At 41.0% G+C, this 24938-nt stretch overlaps 1 protein-coding gene and 1 pseudogene across 11 annotated transcripts in view; both read right to left on the bottom strand.

Annotated features, from left to right (window-relative positions):
* The window catches only part of LOC148162094 (lysine-specific demethylase 6A-like), a 166154-nt gene extending 147613 nt beyond the window's left edge, over window positions 1–18541 (bottom strand). For all 11 annotated transcript variants that reach the window (XM_088020334.1, XM_088020336.1, XM_088020335.1 and 8 more), the window contains exons 1-3: window positions 18077–18541; window positions 17805–17868; window positions 4730–4838 (exon numbers count right to left, since the gene is read on the bottom strand). In XM_088020334.1, the coding sequence (XP_087876460.1) occupies window positions 4730–4838; window positions 17805–17868; window positions 18077–18228 (325 nt within the window). In that variant the 5' untranslated portion in view covers window positions 18229–18541. The remainder of the gene's footprint in view (window positions 1–4729; window positions 4839–17804; window positions 17869–18076) is intronic.
* Window positions 18542–22904: 4363 nt separating this feature from the next.
* LOC148162093 (EKC/KEOPS complex subunit TPRKB pseudogene) lies at window positions 22905–24437 on the bottom strand (annotated as a pseudogene).
* Window positions 24438–24938: the final 501 nt, after the last annotated feature.

The following is a 24938-nucleotide window of genomic DNA, read 5'->3' as shown; positions in this document are numbered from 1 at the left end:
AAAACTCCCAACACAAATTGTCCTGGATTCTTTATTCACATCCCAGCCAAATAGTATCTACACAAGATTTCCTCCTCCAAATAAATTATCAGCCTTAAAGCTTTAAGAAATTAAAAATACTTATGATTAAATACCCCCAAGTAACAAAGACAATCTATGCAATTTCAATTAAGGCTTTTTGTTATTTGCTGTCAAATTTACATTTAAAAATCTTAATTTTTAAGATTAAGGAAATTAATGAAATAGGACTTCAACTACCTCCATTTTGACCTGAGTCTATACTTTCTGATTAAGTTCTTCTTTTCAGATCACCCCTTCTAACAGGCAAACAACTCTGAGGGCAAAGCATCCTGTGATGGGAACCAAAACTACCCCCTCAAGCAACAAATGACTGCCCTGAGTCAGCAAAAACCCCATCAATGACCCAAAGATAATGATCTACATGACCTTTACTGCCCACCACGTACCAACATTTTCCTTATATAAACCTAGAAGTATTTTCAGCACTTTGGAAACATTCTCTGTCTGCAGTCTTCCCAATGTTGGCCTTTAGACAGGGAAACTGAAGGAACCCCATTCTTCCCCAGATTCTGTTCTTGCTCAGACCTGAATCCCCAAAACCCCACTCTACCCATGCCTTATAATGAAAATAGCATATATCCTTCTTGTAAGGGACAATAATGGTACCTTTAGAGTCTTCCAGCACAACCGATAACATCTAAGGAGTTACCAGGAAGAGTTGTCATAAAGACTCTCCAAGACCAGGGACTCTAAACACTTTGACTGCCAAGACCCCTGACTTCAAGGAATGAGTGATTTATGAAAGACACCTGGACCCTATTCTTGTTCTGACCAGCTCCTGGATGCCTAAGAGGACACATGCACCAGACTACAATTGCCAATAAAAACCCCAGACCCCAAGTAAAGATGAGACTCATGCTCTTTCCTTTCTGACTCTCCAGGATGCTCCATCCTTATCTCTCAATCTCTTTCTCTCTGCATATATACATATGCAATAAATTGTGCTTTCATCTCCTGCTGGCTTGTGTCTGATTTCCATTTTTTGTGAAGCCAAGGGCCCTCCTGGCTAGTCCTCCAGGACCCAAAGGGTCCGGGGACCCAGCCTGCTTACATTAGCCTTGTTGAAATAAATTCTTTTGTTTCATCTCCACTAATCTCTGCCTTTGGATTTTGTCAGTGGTGCAGGGTGGAGCTTGGTCTGTCTGGGACGCCCAGAGCCAGGTGCCCTTGCACCCTTGTGCCCCAGTTACCTTATGATTAAGATTATGGACTGGGGCTCCTGGGTGGCTCAGTCAGGAAAGCCTCTGCCTTCAGCTCAGGTCATGATCCCAGGGTCCTGGGACTGAGCCCCCCAATGGGCTCCCTGGTCAGCAGAGAGTCTGCTTCTCCCTTTCTCTCTCCCTCTGCCTCTCCCTGTTTGTGCTGGCTCTCTCTCAAATAAATAAAATCTTAAAAAAAAAAAATTATGAAAAAAAGTGTATTGTTAGTAAGAATTATGTACTGGAGTAAAACTGATTTCCACCAGTAAAATTTTTGTTTAGCATTCGTAAAGATGCTATATTACTACTGTCCAATTTACAGATTAGGCAAAAGTCAAGGGAAATACATAAATGTATTAAAACATTTCTAAATAACGAATTGCATGAGGATTATAAATACACACGCTATGTGTCTCAGTATATGTCTCATATACTGTCTCAAACCAAAACAGCATTGCATCGGTAAAAGTTATTGGCTTAAATTTTTAAAATTTTTCTAATTGACATATAATGTATTATTGGTTTCAGAGGTAGAGGTCAGTGTTCATCAGTCTTAACATAACCCCCATAACATGCCCTCCTTAATGTCCCATCACCCCGTTACCCCACCCATCTCCCCTCCTCCCCAGTTATTGGCTTAATTTATGACTGAGAGCAAAATATGCCACCTTAAAATATGACTCGAGCATAATGATTTTGTTCACTGATTATTTTTAGAAAGAGCTAATACAAAAAAAGCTGCAAAAACATACTAGAATTTATAAGTCACTCTTTTGTTAAGGAAAATTGACATTTAAATCTCCATTTGTGTCAATCTCTCAGTAAAAGGAAGAGAAAAATTTAAATCTTTTTTTTAACAGGTTTTTTTTTTTTTAAGATTTTATTTATTTATTTGAAAGAGAGAGACACAGCGAGAGAGGGAACACAAGTAGGGGGAGCGGGAGAGGGAGAAGCAGGCTTCCCGCGGAGCAGGGAGTCCAATGCGGGGCTTGATCCCAGGACCCTGGGATCGTGACCTGAGCTGAAGGCAGATGCTTAACGACTGAGCCACCCAGGTGCCTGAGAAAAATTTAAATCTTAAGAAGAAATTTTTCTCAAGGTAGAAGGCACTTAAGTAAATGTGCATAATAAAACTTTCTCTTTTTTAAAGTGTTTTTCCTGGTCTCTTCCACAAGGGGCCTTCTTCTTACCCATTATTTTATTTTTGCCTGAGCTTAAGCTGGCGGCTTAGGGCATTTCAAATAGTAACTCAGTTTTCCTGGGTATCTTCCCTACTTGAAATATACATATATAATATATATACATATTATAAACATTAATATACATTATCAATAAACTTGTTTTTCTCTTGTTAAATCTTTTATTATGGGAGAGAAAGGATGTCATCTTAGTTAAGGAATCAGGACTGAAGGGAAACCATTTTTCCTCCCCTACACTTAATATAAAGTGCACACAATAAACTCTTGCCAAAGCACCAAACCACCAACTCTTTGTTCTAGTCGTAAAACAATTATCCAACTGTTTCTGCTAAACTTTTTTGAAAATCTTAACATATCCTCCCAATTCAACGAAGATATTTACTATCAAAAATTTGACAGACTCTTATTTATAGGATGGTTTTCTTTGATGTGGAGATGATCTGGCAAAGAGGAAAAGCATTTTCAAGGTAATTTTTAACTAAATGAATAATGGTCTTGGCCAGGATTTAGAAAGAGGAAAAGCACATACCTTAAAAAGTTAACTCATTATTTTTCTCCACTTATTTTTTTTTAAGATTTTATGTATTTATTTGACAGAGAGGAACAGCGAGAGGGAACACAAGCACAGGGAGCTGGAGAGGGAGAAGCAGGCTTCCTGCTGAACAGGAAGCTGGGATCATGACCTAAGCCAAAGGCAAATGCTTAACGACTGAGCCACCCACGCGTCGCATCTCCAGTTATTTCTGAGAAAAAAATATTCTAAATGAATGAAAAATGCTATTTAAGGTTCGAACTTATATCTGATTATCTGTATTATTATATAAGAACATGATGAAGGTGGATTTTTAAATATTTTTAAAGTAAAATGGAAAGCTTTAAACAAAATTAAGAATAAAAGAGAAATACCATCTGTGTTTGCAGAATAACAGAAAAAATTTGGGTCTCTGTCCCTGTTCTTGGCAGAGAGCTCGTAAAATACTCTGAATTTCCTGAGTCTAGGTAGGAATGACTTTTGTTTTTCTTAAGAGGCTCTTTTGAGATCAACAGAATTTTTGCCAGAGGTAACTTATGAACAGTCTCAAAATGAAGCTGGGATGGTGGGGGAAAAGGATGCAAATTAAAATCTATAATAAACTGTTGAACACTGGAATTAGAGGAGTTTGAAATTCTGATTTGGTAAATATACCCCTGGTTCCTCAGGGAGAGAAATTCCTAAGCTCAGGATACTTCCATACCTTGCATTATATTCCTCTTCATTTGGCTGTTCATCTGTACCCTTTATAACATCCTTTACAGTAAGTTAATAAATGTTTCATTGAGCTTTGTGAATCATTGTAACAAGTTATCAAACCCAAGCAGGGGATTGTGGAACCTATGATGTTAACAATCCTGATTTGCAACTGGCATCTAAAATGGGGCTGTCATGTATGAAAGTCCTTTACCTGTGGAACTGTACCATCTCCAAGTATATAGTGTCAAAACTGAGTTAAATTTGTAAGACACTTCTGAAAATTAAGAACTACTTTGGTGATGTTGGAAAACTGTCCAGACTTAATTCTTTCTAGTATGTACACATTTGTACTTATAGACAAAGATATCAAACTAGGTATTATCTGTTACCAATTTAGATCTTAAACAATACAGAGTTTCACAAGAACAAGCAAACTACCCATGTACATTGTAAGATATTAAGAGTTCTACGGAACGGGGCGCCTGCGTGGCTCAGTCGTTAAGTGTCTGTCTTCTGCTCAGGTCATGATCCCAGAGTCCTGGGATTGAGTCTTGTAGTGGGCTCCCTACCCAGGAGGGAGTCTACTTCTCCCTCTGCCTGCTGTTCCCCCTACTTGGGCTTACGCTCTCTAACAAATAAATAAAAATTATTTGTCAGAGAGAGAATGAGAGATAGAGGGCATGAGAGGGAAGAGGGTCAGAGGGAGAAGCAGACTCCCTGCTGAGCAGGGAGCCCGATGCGGGACTCGATCCCGGGACTCCAGGATCATGACCTGAGCCGAAGGCAGTCACCTAAACAACTGAGCCACCCAGGCACCCCAAATAAATAAAATCTTTAAAAAAGTTTTATGAAATGATCAATCTTAGCATTTACATGAAATTACATAAAAATTTCACATTTCTACCTACTCTACTTTCTTTTTCATTGTTTATGTATTTAGGATTAAGTGTCCGTGACAAAAAATAAAAACAATTTGCATACATAAATCAAGCAAAACTTTTAAAAAAGAAAAACATTACCTTTTGGATAATCTTCCAATAAAAGGTTGAAGTGACCTAACTGACAAAAGAAATCAGACTCCACTTTTCCTTCAGCTTTTAAGATTAAAGATTCATAGCAGCGAACAGCCTAGAAATGAAAAATATAAACATTAAGAGAAAGGAAATATCATTAACTGCATCCTTTTTGAGAGACTGTATATTTACAAGAAATTCTTCAAGAAATCAAAGGAATCAATGTCACTTTTTTTTAAATTTTATTTATTTTTTTGACAGAGAGAGCGAGCACAAGCAGGGGGAGCGGCAGGCAGAGGGAGAGGGAGAAGCAGGCTCCCTGCTAAGCAGGGAGCCCAATGTGGGCCTCAATCTCAGCACACCTGGGATCACGACCTGGGCTGAAGGGAGACGCTTAACAATTGAGCTAACCAGGCATCCCTCAATATGTCACTTCTACCACAAACTGATGACTCAATTCCTGAAAAGTAGCTTTTTAGTATTTATTAATGGAGCCATCACTTATGGTCTAGGTGGTTTCCCTTATAAAAAAGGGGGAATAAAACTTACTGCCAAATAAGATAATATAGGAGTTCATTAATGACCTTTTATGAGTTGGAGATTCTAAAGAATTACTTTGCTCTTTGTTCATTCAAAACACTACCTTCAAATAGGGATGGGCAAAAAGGACTACTGCATTTCAGAAGCCAGTAAAAACCTGTGATTTTCAAATTTTTGGAATGTGGCAACTCCAAATTGAGATGTACGGTATTTTTAAATTATAAAACAGATTTCAAAGACTGTATGTATAAAAAAGGTACAAAAGGGGCGCCTGGGTGGCTCAGTTGGTTAAGCAACTGCCTTCGGCTCAGGTCATGATCCTGGAGTCCCGGGATCGAGTCCTGCATCGGGCTCCCTGCTCGGCAGGGAGTCTGCTTCTCCCTCTGACCCTCCCCCCTCTCATGTGCTCTCTCTCTCTCTCTCACTCTCTCAAATAAATAAATAAAATTTTTAAAAAAATAAAAATAAAAATAAAAATAAAAATAAAAAAGGTACAAAATATTCACCCTTAAGGGAAGCCTAGGTGGCTCAGTTGGTTAAGCATCTACCTTTGGCTCAGGTCATGATCCCAGAGTCCTGGGATCTGGTCCCACATCACCTCCCTGTTTGGTAAAGGAGCCTATTTCTCCTTCTCCCTCCCCCTTTCCCCACCTTGTGGGGGCTCTTACTCCCTCCTCCCTCTCAAATAAATAAATAAAATCTTAAAAAAAAATTCACTAGTAACATGTTAACCATAGTACAGTAACATTTTGGATATACGAGGTTAAATAAAGATATTATATCGCTAATTTCATCCATTTCATTTTATTATTTTTATTTTTACTTTTTCTTTTTTTTTTCCCTTAAGATTCTGTTTATTTGACAGAGAGAGAGCCAGAGAGCAAAAGTGGAGGGAATGGCAGAGGGAGAAAAAGAAGCAGGCTCTCCACTAGGCAGGGAAGCCCATGTGGAAAATACCAGGACCCTGGGATCAGGAACAGGGCTGAAGGCAGACGCTTAACCATCTGTGCCACCTAGGCACCCCTTACTAACTTTTCTGTTACATAAATTTAAAATTACACATAACATGAAAAACTGATGCATCACAATACATTCCTACTGAATAGGGCATCCAGTACCCTACTTGTACTAATTTGTACTAATCAACCGTTGTTTCTGCAAAGAAACTACAATAACTTTTAAACTACCATATATAGGCTACGTTTCAACTGTTTTCTCCCTAATCTTCGTATTTCAAACATACTAATTCTAGCTCAGCCCAAAACACATAGATACACATATCCTCTTGTACCTTTTTAGAGAGAAAAATAATAAAGAATCCAATCTTTTTGAGCTTCATAAGTTTGCAGAAGGAAGAAATGATTCTACACTAAAACATGTGAAAGAACAATGTTCTAGGGGCGCCTGGGTAGCTCAGTCGTTAGGCATCTGCCTTCAGCTCAGGTCATGATCTCAGGGTCCTGGAATCAAGCTCAGCATCGGGCTCCCTGCTAGGTGGGGAGCCTGCTTCTCCCTCTTCCACTCCCCCTGCTTGTGTTCCTGCTCTCGTCTGTCTATCAAATAAATAAATAAAATCTTTAATAAAAAAAAAGAACAATGCTTTAGAGTTTCTCCACAGAGTTGTCAGCAACCACAGGAGATCTTAGAAACTTAACTTCTTCCCATCTCAATCTTAAGAACAATCAAAAACCTGATATAAAAATTTTAATTTGAAAATAACTATTGTAGGGGCGCCTGGATGGCTCAGTCAGTTAAGCGTCTGCCTTCGGCTCAGATCATGATCCCAGGGTCCTGGGATCAAGCCCCGCATCAGGCTCCCTGCTCCACGGGAAGCCTGCTTCTCCTCCCAGTCCCCCTGCTTGTGTTCCCTCTCTCGCTGTGTCTCTCTCTGTCAAATAAATAAATAAAATCTTAAAAAAAAAAGAAAAGAAAAGAAGTATTGTAGGCTTAGCACACAATAGGGACTTAGCGTTTCTTTACTTTGCCCTTCAAAATAACCAAGTTCTCCTTCAAAATTTTTCAATCTTCCCAATAAAAAAAATTTGCAGGGGTGCGTGGGTGGCTCAGTCATTAAGCGTCTGCGTTCAGCTTGGGTCATGGTCCCAGGGTCCTGGGATCGAGCCCCGCATCGGGCTCCCTGATTAGCGGGAAGCCTGCTTCTCCCTTTCCCACTCCCCCTGCTGTGTTCCCTCTCTCGCTGTGTCTCTGTCAAATAAATAAATAAAATCTTTTTAAAAAAAATTCGTAATTAAGTCCCTCATAATACATGATATATTTAGAGTAACCACAACAAAAGAAATACATACAACTGGTGTATAGTCTGGGTCCACTCCCAGGAATACTCCTGGGTATGGTGCTCTGAAAAAGCAACTAAGGTCAAATATTCCTTCCGACACCCGTAAAAAAAAAAAAAAAAAAAAGTAGAGTAGCTTCTCAGTAAAATCAAAAACCTCCTAAGAAATTCTGCTGGGATGAGAAAAAATATGTTGTGGGCTAGAGCCCCCACATAAAATACCTTATTTTTTCTTCCTCTGTAAAATAATCTTCTTTGATAAAAAACACATTCCAAAAGTAGAACGGAAAAAATACATTTCTTTTTTTTTTTAAAGATTTTATTTATTTGAGAGAGAGAGCATGAGAGGGGGGAGGGTCAGAGGGAGAAGCAGACTCCCCACTGAGCAGGGAGCCCGATGCGGGACTCAATCCCAGGACTCCAGGATCATGACCTGGGCTGAAGGCAGTTGCTTAACCAACTGAGCCACCCAGGCGCCCGAAAAAATATTTCATAAACACAGCATATATACTTTTGAAAAGTTTAAAGATACATCATTAATAAAGCTATTCTGAGATGACTCAATTATCCTTACAATAAAATTTAAAACAAGGGACACATAGGTGGCTCAGTCCATGGAGCATCCTCTTGGTATCACCTCAGGGTCAAGCCCGGAGGCAGCCTCCAAGGTCTGTGGGCAGTCTGCTTGGGATTCTCTATCCCTCTCCCAGCTGTCATGTGCTCTTAAAATAAATAAAACCTTAAAATACATATATATATACACACACATAAACATATATATTTAAAAGGGAGGGGCACCTGGGTGGGTCCGTCAGTTAAGCATCTGCCTTCGGCTCAGGTCATGGTCCCAGGGTCCTGGGATCAAGCCCCGCACTGGGCTCCCTGCTCCGTGGGCAGCCTGCTTCTCCCTCTCCCACTCCCCCTGCTTGTGTTCCCTCTCTCACTGTCTCTCTCTGTCAGATAAATAAATAAAATCTTTTAAAAAATAATAATAAAAGGGAATTGCTTTCAGTTTATCATTCTCTTAGTTATCCACATATACCAAATTATAATCCTAAAAATAATTGAAAATCTGAATCTATGCTTAGATCCCATAAACTACTATCATTTGGAGATACAAAATTTCAAGATCCTTTTTCACTCAAGTACCTCTATAATTTCTATCTGGCAAAAGGTTAGAATACAAAATACCAGAGCACCTACATGGTTCAGCTGGTTAACCATCTGCCTTCAACCCAGTTCATGATCCCAGAGTCCAGTGATTGAACTCAACACTGGGCTCCCTTCTCCCTCTGCTCTACACCCTGCTCATGCGTGCACGCGTGCTCTCACTCTCTATCTCAAATAAATAAATAAATAAATCTTTAAAAAAAAAAAAAAAGAATACGGGCGCCTGGGTGGCTCAGTTGGTTAAGCGACTGCCTTCAGCTCTGGTCATGATCCTGGAGTCCCGGGATCGAGTCCCACATCGGGTTCCCTGCTCAGCGGGGAGTCTCCTTCTCCCTCTGACCCTCCCCCCCTCTCATGCTCTCTCTCTCTCTCATTCTCTCTCTCAAATAAATAAAATCTTTCAAAAAAAAGAATACAAGATACAAAACTTATTGCTTTATAATTTTAGAGAATATCTGAAAACTATTAGGTACCAAAACAGGCTCATATTACAGAGAACAAACTCAGGTTGCCAAAGGGAAGAAAGCAAAATGGAGAAAATGGGTGATGGAGAGGTAGGAGGTACAGGTTTCCAGTTACAGAATAAGTAAGGAATGAAAGGTACAGCACTGAAAATATAATGTACGGAGAACATAACTGTAATATTGTATTGTATTGTAATGTATTGTAATAGTGTTGTATGAGGACTATACTTTTTTTTTCTTTCTTTAAAGGAGGTTCAGGATAAAGGCTGTATGTTGGTTCCTTTACTGTTTGTACAGGTTTTCTGCATGTTTGGAATTACACTAGTCCCAACTTACCCACAGTTCACTGTCTACAGTTTCCACTACCTATGGTCAACTGCACTCTGTAAATTGGAAGATCAAGAGTAGTCTACATCATTCACCTTTCTTGATCTTATCACACAGGCACTTATCATCTCATCATCACAAGAAGGGTGAGTACAGTAAAACATATTTTGAAATACCACATTCAAATAATTTTTTAGTACACTGATATAATTGTTCTCTTTTATTACTAGTTATTGCTATTAATCTCTTAGTGTGCTGGATCTATACATTAAACTTTGCCCTACTTATGAATGTATGGTAATATACAGGGTTTGGTACCATCCATGATATCAAGGCATCCACTGGGAATTTTGGACTAAATCTCCCATGGATCAAAAAAAAAAAAAAAAAGTAAACAAAGTGCATGAAATATAAAAACTGGTAATACTGAATGACTTGAATTTTGGTCTAAAGCGATGGTCTTTCTGCTGCAACGAAAGACAAAGGGAAGGATATGAGAAGTACTAAAAGTTATGGTTAAAGAAAAAACTTGTTAGACTACAGTAAAATAATTTCAAACTTCACATTAATAAAATAATGAATTTCACATTTTAAAGGTAATAAGGTATTTTAAATAAATCCCTAATTTTTTTAAGGTATTATTTATTTGAGAGAGAGCACAAACAGGGGGAGGAAATGAGGGGGAAGACTCCCAGCTGAGGAGGGAACCCCATGTGGGACTCGATCCCAGTACACTGGGATCATGACCTGAGCCAAAGGCAGAAGAGTAACTACCCAGACGCCCCCTGATCACCTGTCCTAACTAGGTGTTCCCAACCCCAACATCTTCTGCCAATGGTTGTAGGCCATATTTAAGATAATGTGGCTTTGGGCCATTTTGGTGAATTATTAAATTTTCCTGATTATCTCTGACATATATGTATTATTACAATCCTCCTTTTCCAGGGTACCTGGGTGGCTCAGATGGTTAAGCGTCTGCCTTCAGCTCAGGTCATTATCCCAGGGTCCTGGGATCGAGCCCTGTATTGGGCTCCCTGCTCCTTGGGAGCCTGCTTCTCCCTCTCCCACTCCCCCTGCTTGTGTTCGCTCTCTCGCTGTGTCTCTCTCTGTCAAATAAATAAATAAAGTCTTAAAAAAAATTCGTCTTTTTCTCTTGTTAATTTGTCTTTATAGATAGCAAGAGGGTCTCAGCCAAAACTACAGGGAGCATTTTTCTTTTCCCCTATTACTAGACTATCTATCTTATCAGTGCTGCCTGCATAAAAGCCATACACATAATCAGAGTAAAGTTTTTGTTACTTCTTTAGGGTCAATTTAAAAGCCAATCATTTGAAGCCAGTTAATAAGATAGGCCAGTCATTAAGTAACTCCAATTAACAACCGTCTACAAGGATGCCTGGGTGGCTCAGTCGGTTAAGCATCTGCCTTCAACTCAGGTCATGATCCAGGGGGTCCATGCTCAGCAGAGAGTAGGTTTCTCCCTCTGCCCCTTCCCCTCTGCCTTCTCCCCTCCCACCCATGCTTGCTCTCTCTCAAAAAAATAAAATCTTTTTAACAATGTATTACTATCTTCCATTTAGTACCAGGTGAAAAGAGCTCAAAGCATCATAAATTGCAATTCAAAAATACTTCAAAATGAAAGATCATAAAATCTATATCAGAAAACCTATCTACTTTAACTTCTATCATTGGCCAAGAACTAACATTTAATTCTGGCTTAAAAAAATTTCATTATGGCTTACAGAGTGAGGCTTATATAAATTTTATCACTTACATCACAAAAATTCTTATCAGGCAAAATAGTTTTACTCAGTACCTTAAATGCCTGTCAGATGTTCTCTAGTTATTTTATTTGACTATAAAAAGAGCTTTATAATTAAAAAAAAAACAACAACAATCAAAACTAAGAAAGTGCTTGTTTAAAATCTGACAGTTCTGGGGCGCCTGGGTGGCTCAGATGGTTAAGCGTCTGCCTTCGGCTCAGGTCGTGATCCCAGGGTCCTGGGATCGAGTCCCGCATCGGGCTCCCAGCTCCTTGGGAGCCTGCTTCTCCCTCTGCTTCTCTCTCTCCCTCTCTCATGAATAAATAAATAAAATCTTTAAATAAATAAATAAGTAAATAAAATCTGACAGTTCTGAATTGTGCCAGGTAAGAAAATATTTTCCAATCTTTATTGAGTATTATATCAAAATTTTATAGTTAATATTCATGTGTAGTGCTTACGCAAGATTTTGTCCAGTAACGTATAAATAAAACCATAATTATTTTGGAAAACAACTTCTAACAATAAAGTACTTCTTTAAATTATTTTTTCTTGGGATGCCTGGGTGACTCAGTCAGGTGAGCATCTGCCTTAGACTCAGGTTATGATCCCAGGATTCTGGGATAGAGTCCAGGTCACCAGGCTCCTTGCTCAGCGGGGAGCCTGCTTCTCCCTCTGCCTGCCATCCCCCTGCTTGTGCACACTCACGTGCTCTCTGACAAATATTTAAATAAACAGAATCTTTAAATAATAATAAAAATAATTTTTTCTCTTTGAAGTAGGCTTCATGTCCAGCATGGAACCCAACACAGGGCTTGAGTTCACCACCCTGAGATCAAGACACGGGCTGAGATCAATTCAGAGGCTTAAGCACTGAGCCACCCATGAGCTCCTACAAGACTTCTTTAATGCATCAAAATTAAAGACCTACTTTCTACTTTTTTTTTTTTTGAGATTTTATTTATTTGACAGAGAGACAGACAGAGAGGGAACACAAGCAGGAGGAGTGGGGGAGGGAGAAGCAGGCTTCCTGCTAAGCCGGGAACCCGATGTGGGGCTTGCTCCTAGGATCATGACCTGAGCCGAAGGCAGATGCTTAACAACTGAGCCACCCAGGTGCCCCTAATTTTTACTTTTTTTTTTTAAGTTTCATTAATTTAAGTAATCTCTACTCCCAACATGGGGGTCTAATTCACGATCCTGAGATCAAGAGTCCCAAGCTCTTTCATCTGAGCCAGCCAGGTGTCCCAAAAGACCTAATTTCTAAACAACACAGGCGCCCCTCTATGGCCACTATTTAAAGTCAAACAATAGGGGTGCCTGGGTGGCTCAGTCATTAAGCGTCTGCCTTCGGCTCAGGTCAAGCCCCATGTCGGGCTCCCTGCTCTGCAGGAAACCTGCTTCTCCCTCTCCAGCTCCCCCTGCTTGTGTTCCCTCTCTCGCTGTGTCTCTGTCAAATAAATAAATAAAATCTTTTTTAAAAAAATAAAATGAAAAAACAAAGTCAAACAATAACCTTTATAAACTAGAAATAAACGTATGTGTAAATGTCACCAAAGATCAGATGCATGTAATGTAAAATTATCTTGAATATCACCCCATTCAAATATTACACTACTAAAACCATTTTTAAAACCACTTTAGGAGATGCCTGGGTGGCTCAGTCAGTTAAGCGTCTGCCTTCAGCTCGGGTCATGATCACAGGGTCCTGGGATACAGGAGGGAAGCTTCCTTCTCCCTCTGCCCCTGCCAATGCTTGTGTTCTCTCTCTCTCTCTCTCTCTCTCTGACAAATAAATAAACCTAAAAAAAGAAAATTAATTAAAAAATAAAACCACTTTAGTAAATTTTTCTCCATGGAAGCAAATCAAATTCAGAAAAATACGTATTTCAATAAATTTTAAGCTACTTCCATTTCCCCAAAACTTTTTAACATCAACTACTCTAAAAATGTCCCCCAGGGCAAAAAGCACAGCCAACGTTTAACAGTTAAACTCTGACTTCTCCATTAATCTATTAACAGAATTACCAAGTACACCAAAATGTTTCAGTAACAGATACCAGGATCAAACTAAAAATTGATAAAAGATACTTCCAAGTAAACAAGAGCAATGGATACTTTAGCAGTCCTTCTCTGAGACAGATTACATTAAAGAAATGCTACAACAGAATACTCTTATATACTTCAACTCTACTCCTTACCCTAACAAAAACAAAACCTGAAACATTTTCCAAAGTGCACTAAGTCATCATTGATAATTTCTATAAAAAGATTTGATTAGGGGCGCCTGGGTGGCTCAGTCATTAAGCGTCTGCCTTCAGCTCAGGTCATGATCCCAGAGTCTTGGGATCCAGCCCCGCATCCGGCTCCCTGCTCAGCGGGAGGCCTGCTTCTTCCTCTCCCACTCCCCCTGCTTGTGGTTCCCTCTCTCACTGTGTCTCTCTCTGTCAAATAAACAAATAATTTAAAAGTATATATATAGGGCGCCTGGGTGGCTCAGTTGGTTGGGTGACTGCCTTCGGCTCAGGTCATGATCCTGGAGTCCCAGGATCGAGTCCCATGTTGGGCTCCCTGCTCAGCAGGGAGTCTGCTTCTCCCTCTGACCCTCTTCCCTCTCGTGCTCTCTATCGCTCATTCTCTCTCTCTCTCTCTTAAATAAATAAATAAAATCTTTTTAAAAATAAATAAATAAATAAATAAATAAATAAATGTATATATATATATATATATATACACACACACACACACACATACATATAAAAGGTTTAGGGGCACCTGGGTGGCTCAATCGTTAGGCGTCTGCCTTTGGCTCGGGTCGTGATCCCAGGGTCCTGGAATCGAGCCCCGCATTGGGCTTCCTGCTCAGAGGGAAGCCTGCTTCTCCCTCTCCCACTCCCCCTGCTAGTGTTCCTGCTCTTGCTGTGTCTCTGTCAAATAAATAAATAAAAATCTTTAAAAAATAAAATAAAAATAAAGGTTTAATTAATGACAAACTATATTATAAACATAAGTTAAAACACATTAAGCGGCGCCGGGGTGGCTCAGGTGGTTAAGCGTCTTTTGGCTCAGGTCATGATCCCAGGTCCTGGGATCGATCCCGTGTCTCTCCCTCTCCCTCTGCCTGCTACTCCCCCTGCTTGTACTCTCTCTCTCTCTCAAATTAAAAAAAAAATAAAATCTTAGAAAAAAAAAATTACTATTAAATGTCAGAGTTGTTTAAACTGCAACTCATTTAAGCTCAAACAATAGCTCCAAAACTAAGCAACTACTAGCTGTTTTCAGCTTATTTTAGTTACTAAAAGCAATATATGCTACATTACTAATTTATTTTTAAACTGAAACTCCCACTGCGCCTGGGTGGCTCAGTTGTTAAGTGTCCGCCTTCGGCTCAGGTCATGATCCCTGGGGTCCTGGGATCGAGCCCCACTATCAGGCTCCCTGCTCAGCGGGAAGCCTGCTTCTCCCTCTCCCACTCCCCCTGCTTGTGTTCCCCCTCTCTGTCGAATAAATAAATAAAATCTTTAAAAAATAAAAATAAAAAAAGATTTTATTTATTTATTCGAGAGAAAGAGAGAAAGAGGGTGAGAGACAGCACAAGAGAGGATGAGAGAGAGATACAGAGGAAGAGGGAGAAGCTGACTCCCCTGCTGAGCAGGAAGCCTGACCCGAGGCTGAATCCCAGGACCCTGAGATCATGACCTGAGCAGAAGGCAGCCGCTCAACTGACTGTACCACCCAGGTGCCCCAAGTCAGACGCTTAACTGACTGTGCCACCCAGGTGTCCCTATTTTACTTTATTTTAAATCAGAGAAACTTGGGGCATCAGTTAAGCGTCTGCCTTCGGCTCAGGTCATGATCCCAGGGTCCTGGGATCAAGCCCCGCATCAGGCTCCCTGCTCGGCAGGAAGCCTGCTTCTCCCTCTCCCACTCCCCCTGCTTGCATTCCCTCTTGCTGTTGCTGTCAAATAAATAAAACTTAAAAAAAAAAATCAGACAAACTAGCCTTTGGAATAAAGTACCCTCAAAGACCATGAAAGTCAAAGAGAGAACATTAATTTAAACACAGGGTTGGTAGAGCATGTGACTCTTGATGTTGGGGTCATGAGCTCCAACCCCACACTGGGGCAGAGTTTACTTAAAAAAAATAAAAATAAACAGTTTGAAGATAATATGGTGTCAAACTTCCCAAGTAAATATTTCACTGGTATATTGCGACCAAGAAGGAATCAATTAAGATGAAGAATTCCATGAGACAGAAACATACTACTCAATATTTAAAAGGGAAAAATTATAGATACACGCTACTATTAACACACACCGCTGTGTGGATTAAGCGTAAAAGCCATCCCGAGTGGGGTGCCTCGGTGGCTCGGTGGTTAAGCATCTGCTTTCGGCTCTGGTCATGATCTCAGGGTCCTGGGACTGAATCCCAAACTAGGCTCCCTGCTCAGCGGGGAGTCTGTTTCTCCCTCTGCACCCCCCCCCCACCCCACACTAGTGCGCGTACTTGCATGTGCTCTCCCTCAAATATAAATAAAATCTTTTTTTTTTTTTTAAGATTTGTTTATTTGACAGAGACTGGGATCCTGAACTGAGCTGAAGGCAGACACTTAACGACTGAGCCAACCAGGTGCCCCAAATAAAATCTTAAAAAAAAAAACACCCAAAAAACAAAGAGGGAAGAAACTTGGAAGTGGTAACTATGTTTATTATCTTGTGGTGATGAACTCATATGCATAAACCTATATCAAATTTACCAAGTTGTGCATGTTAAATATGTGTGCAATTTTTGTCAATTATAACTCAACACCTAGGACAAAAGGAAAGCAGGGAACCATACCTCAGAATATTTCATATTTTACGTCATTAAGTTATTTTAATGTTAAGGTTAAGGAGCCCTCACCTAAGCACATAGAAATTCACAAGTCTCAAAACTAAATGAAGTTAATTTTTTATTTCCTTTTCACTCAAACATTCATGGTTGTTCAAGCAAACAGAAAATCACCCAGTATTGGGGCACTTGGGTGGCTTAGTTAGTTAAGCATCTGCCTCTGGCTCAGGTCATGATCTTAGGTTCCTGGGATCCAGCCCATATCAGGGAGCCCGCTTCTCCCTCTCCCACTCCCCCCACTTGTATTCCCTCTCTCGCTGTCTCTGTGTCAAATAAATAAATAAATAAATAAATCTTAAGAAAAAAAAGATTAAGACAGTAAAAGCAATGCTTTCAGTCTATCATATGGAGTACAGGTTTGGGAGTGATATTTTTAAAGAAGCAATTATTTCATACCTGATGAAAGTACCTAAATTACTGAAAAAAATTATTACACTTCAGTTTCTGGTCATTCGTTACCATCAAAACAACTTAAAACAAAAATGAGATTGCAGGTTACAGAATCATGATTATGGGAATTCAAACTACCAATAAAAATACATGGAACAAAAATATCTTAAAAGTAAAAAGTATTTAATACTTGCTTCGCAACTCCAGCATAAACTAAACAAATTCATAGCTACCTACTTTAGGTATAAAATAAAATATGTAACAGAGGCATTTAGACCAACTTCCACAATGCCAAGTGACAGCCGACATTTTAGACAGATTTTGCTCAGGAGATGAAAAATAACAAGACTCCATGGCCTTTGTGCAAGAGCTTATATCAGAGGAACGGACATGTGCTACAGGTTGATAGGTACATTATCTAGGCTTATAAATGTAATCTGAAATTTGAGAACGATACTTTTAAATAACAGTGGCTAACTTTTACTAAGCACCATTAAAATACACCAGCTGACAGGCCTACTGATTGCTTTTATTTCCCTTTTAATGCGTCTTCCCTTTCCCAAAGCTCCCCCCCCTTCATTTCTCCTCCATTTCCCGCCATCTTGGCCGACATGAGCAGCCATTACCTAAATGGCAGTGCCAACAACTTTTCACACAAATAAAAAAGAAATCCTCCGTGGTCTCTATCAGACACAAAAAACAAGATTCCAAGAAATTTCCAGAATCATAAAATCGCATTCACAGCAGTGTTTCTGTAGCATCCAAACCAGTAAACAATTTCAGTTCACATACAAATGAACATTTATATTAAATACGAAATACAACCTGTACACCGCTGTAAAGTACCTTCAACTTACCCCTCCTGAAACCAGGGATATAAGAAGCCTACCTAAACGTGCAGTAAAAATTAGACATCACAAGTCAACCGCCAGGAGAAAAGGAATATGTAAGTAGGAATTTTTAGAAGTGCTTACATTCACTATACTGTGATGCTAAGATTCAGAAATCTCTAACCAAAACGTCCTGAAGTAACTGTTGAACGGTGCCCCAAAGCGTCGCCGTCTAGACTACTCAAGCTACAAAGTAACATTTCCCAAGATATCCCGAATGAGAGAAAAGCACACACACACACACAAAATGCTTTTAGTTTGCATCCACAGTGGCGTTGATCCGTCTAGGTGGCCGCGAGTGCCGGAAACCACCAAGGTTTGGAAAGCAAGACAGTCGGCCTGCGATTGCCTACCTTGCCCAAAAGGGTCTTCGTCCTGGCGCCATCTTCATGAAGCCTCACGAACCCGAAGAGACGGCTGTAGGAAGAAATACACGCAGCTCGTTTACACTCCGGGAAAGCCATGGCCCCGTCCCTTCCCGAGCCCGAGGCCTCGGTAGCGGAGGCCGCCTGCAGAGCGCCGAGATAAGCACCCTACCGCTACCGGAGCCAACCTGTATTTGAGCCTCCCAGGAGAGCGGCGCCAGCCGGTCCGGAATCAGCTGGGAGAATGACGGCGGTCGTACCTGTCCAATCCGCCGAGCGCCTCCCTCTCTTCTGCTGTCAGGCTAGAGGACCCCTCCTTGCTCTCGCCGCTCTCTTTTCCCGCCGCCATTTTCTTTTCCTCATCACCGAAAGCAGCGGCGGCCGTAGCGAGAGATATTCCGCAGGATTTCATGAGTACACAACAAATGTGAAGTCCAACGCCGAAACCCACCACCACCCAGTGAAGGGCTCGAAAATATGCCTTCGTCGCGTAAAACCGGCACACCAACTTTATCGCCTCTGCCTCCTCTACCCCGGATGACGGCGGCGACGAAAAATCCCAAGATGATGGCAAGAGCTGCGGATGCCAGGGCTGCGGGGCTTGGCTACCGGATCACATAGCGTAGTAGGCGGAGACAACAGGAGAGGCGGAAGCTCGCAGAAATGGGAGTATTTCCTAGAATCTCAAACTTCGCCAGCACCAGCACAAAGTTGTTGTAATTGTGTCACAGGGCGAACCCCAAATCTCCGTGACGCCCTCCTCTCCCGCCCCAAACCGGGCGCCGCCAATTGACGTGACCGGTTCGTGTCACATGACCTTTGTTGATGCACGTCAGTTGTGGTTCCACTGAACTTGCTAGCTGTCTGAGCCCCGCCCACAAGGCGTTCCCCTACCAGAGAGTAGGAGGGCTGTCACTTCCGACAAGGTATTGGTTGATGGACATGTCTGTCCGAGAAGTAAACTGAGAGTAGGAGAGGGCCTTGGGCAGGATATAGTCAGTCTGGAGCAAAGATGGCCAAAGTTGGGAGGGGCGGGGATGGGTGAAATCGCGCAGATTTTATGCGAATGCGAATGCTGGTGAAAGTTGCATGGATATCTTTTATGTGCTTTGCAACTCAGGACCTGTGTGGTTGCTGGACTCTTTCAGGGTCTGGTAAGGCAAGCGTTATTCGCAAGTAGTGCCTGGCACTGAATCTCTAACCTTGGAAGAGTAAAGCACTTTTAGCACTTCTGAAAATAATGGCCCACGACTCCCTCTCTACCATTTTTCTTCTGAAACACCTGGAAAGAGAAGAGGTAAATCCCCTCAAGCCTCGGAATAAAGACTCATTTAAGGGGTTTCCTTTCCTAAATACAGTTCTCCAGGGCGCCTGGGTGGCTCAGTCGTTAAGCGTCTGCCTTCGGCTCAGGTCATGATCCCGGGGTCCTGGGATCGAGCGCCGCATCGGGCTCCCTGCTCGGCAGGAAGCCTGCTTCTCCCTCTCCCACTCCCCCTGCTTGTGTTCCCTCTCTCGCTGTGTTTCTCTGTTTCAAATAAATAAATAAAATCTTTAAATAAATAAATACATACATACATACAGTTCTCCAACTCAGCTGTTCTTTTGATGACAGTTTTGCACATTTTCTGTTTATCAATTCACTTGGTATCTAAGGAAAAAATCAAATTGTTAAGCTAAAACCGCGAGATGTTGGTAGTGTTAATCTTAAAAATGAAAGTCAATAGCAGAGCATTGCATTTGAGAACATGCAACTTAGGGCAAAACCATAGACAAGTCCAACAAACAAAGGAGAAAAACATTATTTTATGAAAAAGAAAATTGAGAGGAACTATTTTGCGTGAAAGTCCATTAGAATGAAGAGACTTCAGGGTGATGACAGTTTCTCACTGGCTGAGTTGTAGGTAAGGAATAGACAAGACTAGAAAGGGAGAGACGGGTAGTGGCTGCACACTAGGCTCACAGAAATACCATATGTGGACAATGTTATAGATGAGATATTAAGCAAAGAAGAGAGAACAAAACAAATCCAACTTGTTTGTTCTAAATATAGACAGGATAGTCTCATGGTATTTATATAACCACCATATTTGTCTTACATGTTTTAGAACATTTACAAAGTTCCCTGGTCAGTTTTCTATAAAAGACCAACCATAAAAGCCCTCTGGCAACCCACTGGGGACTTTGGAAGGCTCCTTTTCTTTCCTTTCTGTTTTCACCCTCACTTAATAACTTTTCACTTCACTTCACCATTTTTTTCTGTGAGATTCATTCTGTGACAGGAGCTGGATCCTGTTATCTACCCTACATCAGACTCCCTGCTCAGCAGGAAGCTTGCTTCTCCCTCTTCCACTCTCCCTGCTTGTCCTCCCTCTCTCTCTTTCTCTGTCAAATAAATAAATTTAAAAAAACTTTTTTTTTCACTTTTAAAAACAATTTGCTTTTTTCTAGTCTAGAATCTTTTGAGATGTGGGTATATGGATAATAATTTGCTTCATCCTTTTATTTTGCCTTTTTGTAGAGAAGTAGTCACTATGGGTTGTCATGTGTTACTAGAGTTACAGCATGGACCCATCTCTTTCAACATTATTCCAATACTTTGAAATATTAGCTAACTCAAGGGCGCCTGGGTGGCTCAGTTGGTTAAGCGACTGCCTTCAGCTCAGGTCATGATCCTGGAGTCCCGGGATCGAGTCCCACATCGGGATCCCTGCTCAGCGGGGAGTCTGCTTCTCCCTCTGACCCTCCCTCCTCTCATGCTCTCTCTCTATCTCATTCTCTCTCTCAAATAAATAAATAAATAAAATCTTTAAAAAAAATGAAATATTAGCTAACTCAAAAAAAAAAGGAAGGAAACAAAAAGCCTTTAAAATGTAGTTCTATAAGTGATACTAAATAACTTTTTCTCAGGTTTTGCTTTTCCTTTTTCTTTTGCCTGACAAGCACACTTTCCTCTGATTATGTCTTCTAGCCTTCTCTTCTGCAGTCTTTTGCTCTTAATGTTTATTTAGCTACTTTTTTTTTTAAGATTTTATTTATTTGAGAGCTACTTTGTTTATGGGAAAGAGACTCCTTCCAATCCCAGCTCTTAAAAAAGGCCCTGCACAAAGTAATTGACAAAATTCTGGTGCTAGCAATCTGATCTCCAAAAATGGTTCTCACCATCCAGAAAATGGCTTCCTAGGCTCAGCTTTAAGGTACTGAAATGACATTTTGTAGCAACTGATATGCAAATGCATTCTTTACTATTCCCTGCCAGATTTGAATGTTTCCACCCACTGAGGAGCTACACTTCATACTGTAACTAAATAAATCAGACCATAAGAGTGAGGCTATATTAGGCCTTGCAGAACCATAAAAGCAAGAGTAGAAAAATAACAGTAGAAAATCACTTACAAATGGAGACATTATAGCCATCATTTTATTGAAGACAGAACCATGGAATTAGGTTAGTTGTTAGCAGTAAAATAGAAAGGGTATCAATGGGTGCACCTAGGTGGCTCAGTCCTTAAGCATCTGCCTTCAGCTCAGATCATGATCCCAGAGTCCTGGGATCAAGCCCCACATGGGCTCCCTGCTCTGCGGGGAAGCCTGCTTCTCCCTCTCCTACTCCCCCTGCTTGTGTTGTCTCTCTCTGTTAAATAAATAAATAAAACCTTTAAGAAAAAGGGTATCAATGATAAAAATGTTTTCCAAATATTTACTGTTTCAGTCCATAATTTACCAAATATTTATTAAAGACCTTGTATAGGGGCGCCTGGGTGGCTCAGTCGTTAAGCATCTGCCTTCGGCTCAGGTCATGATCCCAGGGTCCTGGGATGGAACCCCACATCCGGCTCCCTGCTCAGCAGGAAGCCTGCTTCTCCCTCGCCCACTCTCCCTGCTTCTGTTCCCTCTCTCACTGTGTGTCTGTCAAAAAAATAAATAAAATCTTAAAAATAATAATAATAAACAAGATTTTATTTATTTGCCAGAGACACAGAGAGAGAGCACAGATAGGCAGAACAACAGGCAGAGGGAGAGGGAGAAGCAGGCTCGCCATGAACTGGGGAGCCTGATGCGGGGCTGGATCCCAGGACCCTGAGATCAGAACCTGACGCTTAACGACTGAGCCACCCGGGCGCCCCGCGCACAACCCCTCCCCCCCCACCGCCAAAGGGACTTCTTTTTTTTTTTTTTAATATTTTATTTATTTATTTGAGAGAGAGAGAGTGAGAATGAGCATGAAAGGGGAGAGGGCCAGAGGGAGAAGCAGACTCCCCGCCAAGCGGGGAGCCCATTACGGGACTCGATCCCAGGATTCTGGGATCATGACTTGAGCTGAAGGCAGTTGCTTAACCACTAAACCACCCAAGCGCCTTGCCAAGAGGACTTCTTAAAGTGAAAAAGGAAAGGCCATAATTGGCGGTATGAAAATTATGAAATGAAAAAAATTGATAAGTATAAGCAAACATACAGTAAAAGTAGTAGGGCATTCACTTATAAAGCTAGTATGAAGATTAGAAGCCAGGGCACCTGGGTGGCTCAGTTGTTAAGTGTCTGCCTTTGGCTCAGGTCATGGTCCCAGAGTGCTGGGATCCAGCTCCGCATAGGGCTGCCTGCTGAGCGGGAAGCCTGCTTCTCTCTCTCCTGCTCCCCCTGCTTGTGTTCCCTCTCTCACTGTGTCTGTCAAATAAATAAAATCTTTAAAAAAAGAAAAAGATTAGAAGACAAAAGTATTTTTTTAAGATTTTATTTATTTATTTGAAAAAAAAGTATTTATTTATTTGAAAGAGAGAGCACAGAGGGAGAGTGGGAGGGAGAAGCAGACTCCCTGCTAGGCAGAGAGCCCAACAATGCAGCTCGATCCCAGGACCCCAAGATCATGCCCTGAGCTGAAGGCAGATGCTTAACGACTGAGCCACCCAGGTACCCCTAGAAGACAAAAGTATTAAAATCAATTATGTATAAAGATTATTTTAAGAGGACTGAAAAAAAAAGATGTAAAATATAATAACATATACAACAAATGTGAAGGGGCCAGTAAAAATGGAATTCTTTTATTTATTTAATTTTTAACAAATGCTTAAAATTTTTAATACTTCTGTCATTTCACAAAACATCTTTTGTTGACATTCTACAAATGATACCATCCAATAATGTTCCAATACTTTCTTCTCGTAAAGGTAGTTTATATATCTTTTTGACTTCTGTAATATTTGTTATGTCAGGAAGATTTTTTGGAGAAACTTGAAGACCTTCAACCTAAGATATTAGGTCTTCTTGATTTATTTTTCTCCCTCTTCAAAGTAAACAATAGGAATTGAAGTGTCATTTGCTTAGATACCAAATTTTTTCAAAGCCTCTGAAATACTGTTATTTGGGGAAAAGTTGAAAATAATTTTAGGTGATAGAGTTCTTGTCTTCATTTTTCCCGGTTTGTAGAGATGAACTGCTTTGTTTGCTGCCACAAGTATCTGAAATGAATCGACAATCACCTCAGGGTTTATTAATAGACCACCTTCCATGGCCTTTTTTCTCAAGTCTCCAGCATTTTTTACATCTTTAAATAACAGAAGGGTCACGCTACATTCAGGAAATAGGTCCAGCTGATGTGTTAACTGCATCTCATAGACAAGCAGGATTCAGAGTGCCCAGGGCCCCAGGTCCAGGTCCCTCTAAGTCGCGCTCCTCAGCCCTTTCACGATGTCAGGGAGCGGGCGCCTGGCCCTGCTGTTCTGTGTTCCCGGGGCTGGCCAAAATGGACTTCTTTTAGAATGTGTTCAACGTCATTGACTATTACCTTAACATAGAGTATTATGTCCTCAAAATGTTATATATGAACCTCATGGTAACCACAAACCACAAACTGAAAACCTATAAGATAAAAAAGAAAGAGAGGGGCGCCTGGGTGGCTCATTCGTTAAGCATCTGCCTTCAGCTCAGGTCATGATCCAAGGGTCCTGGGATCGAGCCCCGCATCGGGGTCCCTGCTCTGAGGGAAGCCTGCTTCTCCCTCTCCCATTCCCCCTGCTTGTGTTCCCTCTCTTGCTGTCTCTCTCTCTGTCAAATAAATAAAATCTTTAAAAAAAAAGAGAGAGAAAAAAACTCAAGCATAATGCTAAGAAAGTAATCAAAAGGAAAGAGAACAAAAGAAAGAAACAGGGAAGAACTGCAAAAACAACCGGAACACAATTAACAAAATAGCAAAAGTACATACTTATCAATAATTACTTTGTGTAAATGCTCTAAATGCTCAAATCAAAATACACAGGGGTGACAGAATAGACTTCTTTTATTTATTTATTTGTTTGTTTGTTTGTTTGTTTGTTTGTTTGTTTGTTTATTTTAAGATTTTATTTATTTGACAGAGACACAGCAAGAGAGGGAACAGAAGCAGGGAAGTGGAGAGGGAGAAGCAGGCTTCCCGCCAAGCAGGAAACCCGATGTGGGGCCCAATCCCAGGACCCTGAGAGCATGACCTGAGCCGAAGTCTGCCGCCCAACGATTAAGCCACCCAGGCGCCCCTAGATTTATTTTCTTAAGGATTGTATTTATTTATTTGACAGAAGAGACACAGCAAGAGAGGGAACACAAGCAGGGGGAGTGGGAGAGGGAGAAGCAGGCTTCCCGCAGAGCAGAAAACCTGACGTGGGAATCGATCCCAGGACCTGGGATCATGACCTGAGCCAAAGGCAGTCTCTTAACCAATTTAGCTACCCAGGCATCCCTGGAATGGACTTTTTATAAAGACCCACCTATATATATGCTGCAACAAGAGACTCACTTCAACCTAAAGACACATACAGACTGAAAGTGAAGTGATGGAAAGAGATTCTATGAAACAATGCAAGAAAAAAAATCCAGGGTGTCAGTACTTATATCAGAAAAAAATAAACTTTAAAACAGATTGTTGGGGGTTGCCTGGGTGGCTCAGTCGTTAAGCATCTGTCTTCAGCTCAGGTCATGGTCCCAGGGTCCTGGGATCAAGCCCTGCATTGGGCTCCCTGCTCTGCCGGAAGCCTGCTTCTCCCTCTCCCACTCCCCCTGCTTGTGCTCTCTCTCTCTCTGTCTCTCTCTGTCAAATAAATAAATAAAATCTTTAAAAAAAAGATTAAAACAAAAACAAAAACACAGATTGTTGGG

This window comes from Eumetopias jubatus, unplaced genomic scaffold (assembly GCF_037043125.1).
Source record: "Eumetopias jubatus isolate StellerSeaLion01/CBP00866 unplaced genomic scaffold, mEumJub1_p1.0 scaffold_23, whole genome shotgun sequence".
NCBI classification, from domain to species: Eukaryota; Metazoa; Chordata; class Mammalia; order Carnivora; family Otariidae; genus Eumetopias; species Eumetopias jubatus.
Note: the sequence above shows the minus strand (reverse complement) of the source record. Positions and strands in the feature narration are given on the sequence as shown.